The 5,000-nt window shown below is 36.9% G+C and overlaps 1 protein-coding gene across 11 annotated transcripts in view; it reads right to left on the bottom strand.

Annotated features, from left to right (window-relative positions):
- LOC137999744 (neuroepithelial cell-transforming gene 1 protein-like) overlaps nt 1-5,000 on the bottom strand; it is a 76,084-nt gene that overhangs the window by 43,650 nt on the left and 27,434 nt on the right. For all 11 annotated transcript variants that reach the window (XM_068845625.1, XM_068845624.1, XM_068845626.1 and 8 more), the window contains 3 exons: nt 3,470-3,538; nt 1,979-2,041; nt 741-837 (listed from right to left, as the gene is read on the bottom strand). In XM_068845625.1, coding sequence (XP_068701726.1) covers nt 741-837; nt 1,979-2,041; nt 3,470-3,538 — 229 coding nt within the window. The remainder of the gene's footprint in view (nt 1-740; nt 838-1,978; nt 2,042-3,469; nt 3,539-5,000) is intronic.

The raw sequence follows: 5,000 nt of genomic DNA on the forward strand, positions 1-5,000 counted from the left end.
ATGAAATTTTGCCGTTTGGAAACAATAAGTCAAGTTTATTTCTTGCCTATTATCCACTTCTTTAACTGAGTCACGACAAAACCGCAAGAAAAAAAGCTTAAATGAGATTATAAACAGAGTTTAATGACTTGAGCAGTCACGTGCTGTACCACTAGCTGGCCCCAAAGGTGAACTTCAATCTCCCTAATTCATCGTCAGCGCTTAGGTAGATGTGTTTTGCCAACACAAACGAGAAGAGTGTTTTATCGGGGTTTAAGCCGCGAGGCGAAGCCGAGTGGTTTTAGACCGGACAAAAAACGACCTACAAGTTTATTGAACGGCTTCAAAAACATTCCGCAAAAAAAGTTTCCCTCTGGAGTTCGAAAAAAGGTTCAGATTGTGAGGGGAGAACATCAGCATACAAGAAAAACAAGCTATGCATTATCGGTTTTAAAGATCGTGCACGTGACGTTTTTCCCGTGACCAGATTGGCTGTTTAGCTCATGAATTTAATGAGTTTTTACTCTGGTTTACGAGAACACCGAGGCTTTTCAAAAAAGCATTCAGTTTAAGGGCTTTTGCAAAATCAAAGGAGGCTGTGAAAGCCCAATACAGCGTTCTCCATGCAAAGAAGTTAAATATGACAAATAATATTGATGATCATGATAACAATAATAATAATAATAATAATAATACTCTATTATTATTATTATTATTATTATTATTATTATTATATTATTAAATTGAACAAGTGCCAGTACCTTGATGAAGAGCCAGTAAAACTTCTAAGCAACCAAAAATCTTTGAGAATTCATATTCATTCATTAACTTCAGTTTGTACATAGGTGCGTAATAAACCTGTTGAGTCAGACAGACACCATGTCATAACAGAAAATGTTTACTGGACAGAAATCACAATTTACATTAGCATAAGGGTCACTATGACATAACATTACGAAGGACGGCATAAGTTAAGTCAGTGTTCCTGTAAAATAGTTTGGAAACTCAACTGGGCTTTTAATGATTTACTGATGTTCAAAGATATCCAAAGAACTTTCCTGTTAATAAAAATACTTCAAAGGGTTCCTAATGACATTTAATAGATGTTGCATAGACCAAGAATGGTCAGTTGTGAATAAGTAGAGGGATACATGAAAGATCCTTCTTCAAGCTCTTTGAAGATTGTTGTTCAAAGGTCTTGATGGGATAGTTGGTATAGAGGAAGAAGAAACTTTATTTTTACTCTACTCTTGCCTTAATGTTAACTACAATAATTGGTATTAACAAAGAATATCTAGTAACGGCTGCCTGGAATAACCATAAGGGCTAGCAGAGCCAGGCAGCCATTATATCTCAAGGCTTTTCATACTTGAGATCTTTACGAAGACACGTAAAGACCTTCAAAAGCCTTCAACCGGTCACATGTTTCTCCACAACCTAGTTAAATACATTGTTATCGACCAGAAGTAAAGTCAGCAACAGCAGCTGTTTTCTGGTATAATAAATATTCAGCATATGGATTGGCTGAGAGCATGTTGATTAACTCCAAAAAGATTTCAGAAAAGTGAAATTAGTGCAATGAAGGTGAAATTTTTGCACCGATAGCCAATCAAATGCCAGCCCTGGATGGTGCAATTTTTCCGTGATTGAGTGATACGCGTGGGTTGCTTCTGCTAGACTATTTCAAATTTTTTTCATGTTTATTATTAATAATGAGTAATCACATTATTTTTCTTGTGCAATTTGGCATAAATAAGCACTTGCTAACAACTGCTACAAATTGCACTTGCCCCACAGGCTCATGCTATTTTATGCATCTTTGAAAAAACTAACTCGTGCTTATATTTATTCCAAAGTGCACTCAAAATCATGGGATCACCTAGATGCATAAATTTATTGTGGAGGGTATGAAGCTTGACCCAAGTAAATTATTCCGAACAGCACTGTTAATCACACGATTCATCCTGTATTCTCACTACTCTCTACAAATAGATCCTACCTCTTTAATCAGCCTGAGGTCAGAAACAACATTTTCCTCACCAGAACAGATCTCATAAATAGCCTATAAAGGGACAACAAGGAAACGTACAGGGCGTATGGTTGGCTCACAGGGTTGACATTGATTCCGGAATGCTAATCAACGTTAAGCCGTTGGGAGGGTTAGTTTCTGGATGGGTGACCATCTAGGAATAACCCATACGCTCCTTAGAGAGCAGGGTTGGCATAGTGATGAGTGCACTCGCCTTCTGCCAATGTGAAGGTTTTTCCCCGAGTACTCTGGTTTTCCCCTCCCCTTAAAAACCAGCACTCCAAATTCCAATTCGATCTGGATCAGAGGGCCACAAGTTAGAAAACTGTGATAGGTTTATTGCATTATGTAGGTCTAGGTCATTGCATTGTGTAGGAGGCAGTGAGACCCAGTGGTTAGGGCATGTGCCTTGAGTTCCAGGGAAACTGGATTCAAGACACGTTCTGACCACTGGTAGTCCCTGGTTCAACTTCTCAGCTGCACTTGTAAATAGCCAACTAGCTTTCCTCCCGTCAGTTGGGATTCTTAACCGTTGTTGTTGAAATGTTCTTTTGTGTCGCGATTGTCTTTCAGTGGCCCTGAAAAGCCCCTATACGCAGTGGTGAATCAAGTATTATTGTATTGTATTGCATTGTCTCTCTCTCTATTATTATTATTATTATTATTATTATTATTATTATTATTATTATTATTAACATTTTAACAGAATAAGAAACCATCCCCTGACAGTGGTAGTATACCTATCAGGCAGTACATGTCATTTGATTGGCCTGCAATATGACGCAATAATTTTGTTTGTTTCTGCGGCTTGATTTAAATAATATAGGAATAAATAACCCAATTATCTTCCTAGCCTTGTTTTCTCAGGCAATACAGCAATTACTTTCACCTTGTGTTTTCCAATTATTTCACTGGAAGAAACGCAAGTCACAACTTAAATTAAAGCTGGGTAATACTTGCTTTATAAGAAGTATTTATAATAACTTATATGATACTACTCATCCTAGTTTTAAGGAAGCCAAAACCCAATGTTTGACTTGTAAATTAAATTTCATCAAGTGCTTCCACCCTAGCTTTGATTGTGTACAATAATTTTCTATCCACTACTGTTGCAGGTACTGGCTCGAGTGAGGGTAATAATTGCCCACCGAAATGCAGAGAAAATGAGTGAAATAAATTGCAGGCTGAAAATATCTGAGTAGTATTTACTATGCTAGAAAAAGAGAGGGCCACAACTTTCTAATAAGCTACTTTTTTGCATCAATCAAACCCTCTGCTTTTAGATACCTCAGTCAGTTGTGTGTGGATGACTAAGGTGGCAAGGAAATGTTACACTATGTGGTTTGCATCCAATTGGTACAGGATTACAAACACTTACGCAAATGCTGGTTTTTTATCGGTAATACCTATTCCCATCTCTGGCATTTACAATCAATCAATTTACGTCAATTCTGGGCTTACCTCCTGTCTTTTTATTTCAGTCTGTGAAAGAGTCTTTATCTCATTGTTTGACACAGTGTCACTCCAAGACTGTCAAGTAAAGAAACACAGCAACTCTGTCAATAATATTAACTTGAATACCTTGATAAGGTTTTCTGACCTGGCAATCAAAAAACCTAACTTCATATAACCAATTTGGAGAACTTATGTCAGTTGCTTGACTGAATCTCAAAGCACTGGCTTGCCACCAGTATTCAGAAAAATGTTAACCTTGATAACTGATAATTAATGTTACGTTAAGTTAAGCGGAAGAATAACTTTTGCACTTAAAGGTTTTTAGACTGGTGTTTTTAGGGGTTTCAGGTACAATTTAAAGTTACCTGTACCTAACTTAAAGCTTAGCTAAGGCAACTGAAAACAACAGCCGTTAAAACGTTTTTTTCTTTCTATGATAAATAATTGTGTAGAAAGTAAAACATTCTGCTGTGTGTAGGTTGTACCTGTTTGAATAAGATCATGGAATATTCTCAGGTCTAAAATATGAAGAAGCTAAGGTATATTTAATTTAAAAAACCCAGCTTAGTTTCATCATTGTTCCCATGATCACATCACTGGCCAGTCTATTTTGTCAACCACTTCTTGTTAATCCCCGAAAGATACCCCGACAGGACTCCTCGGATAAAATCCATATTTATTTCATTAAAGTATAATGCAAGTCATGGAGTCAGACTTTTGCAATATGGTTGCTTTGCACGCAAGGAAAGGTCCACAAAAGATTAAAAACAGCTAACTCAATTGCAAAGAAATGACACCGCAAACTGGTACAATGTCAATGTGATGATAAGATTAGACAAGGGGTCCCTGAAAACAATTTCCGGCCATAGTTATTCCAACATTCTGGTTCTTTTGCCAGGAGCTCAAGTGTGGGCAGACCCCTAACCTAACCTCAATGCATTTTCGTTTGCAAAAGTTAAATGTCTAACACATATTTCCCCTTTGCTTTCTCGGGATTTTACTTTTGAAAGGCCTAAGGATGTACAAGAGAGTTTAGCTGGCATTCATTTGCCCCATGGCCGAGCTAGTGAGAGGTATTGTTCTATTCCTTCATGACCCCAAGAACTTAATTTACACTGCCAAAGTACTTTCAAACTACTAATGCAAAGTAGTTTATGATGTCATCGAAGGAATGGGCCCATACCTCACACTGCCTCAGCCATGGGACAAAATTAATGATTGCCAGCATCTTTCTCTTACACACCTTATGAGCTCATTAAAAAGTAAAATCTAGAGACACAAAGCTAACTTTATGCTTGATATTTAACTTTTGCTATTAAAGTAAAACATTTTGAGGCTAGGTGCACTTTAAAATTATTGAATGGGTCAGTTTCTAAAAAATAACAGTAGCACTATATCAGCGGGGAGTGACATTATCAAACGAGTTATCAAATACTCTGATAAAAACAATTTTCTTTTAAAGTATTGCTTTTATCCACATATGATTCCAGTCTGGAACTCAATAATTTATTCTATGATTTCACAGAAGATTTATCAC

This window comes from Montipora foliosa, chromosome 4 (assembly GCF_036669935.1).
Source record: "Montipora foliosa isolate CH-2021 chromosome 4, ASM3666993v2, whole genome shotgun sequence".
Lineage (NCBI taxonomy): Eukaryota > Metazoa > Cnidaria > Anthozoa > Scleractinia > Acroporidae > Montipora > Montipora foliosa.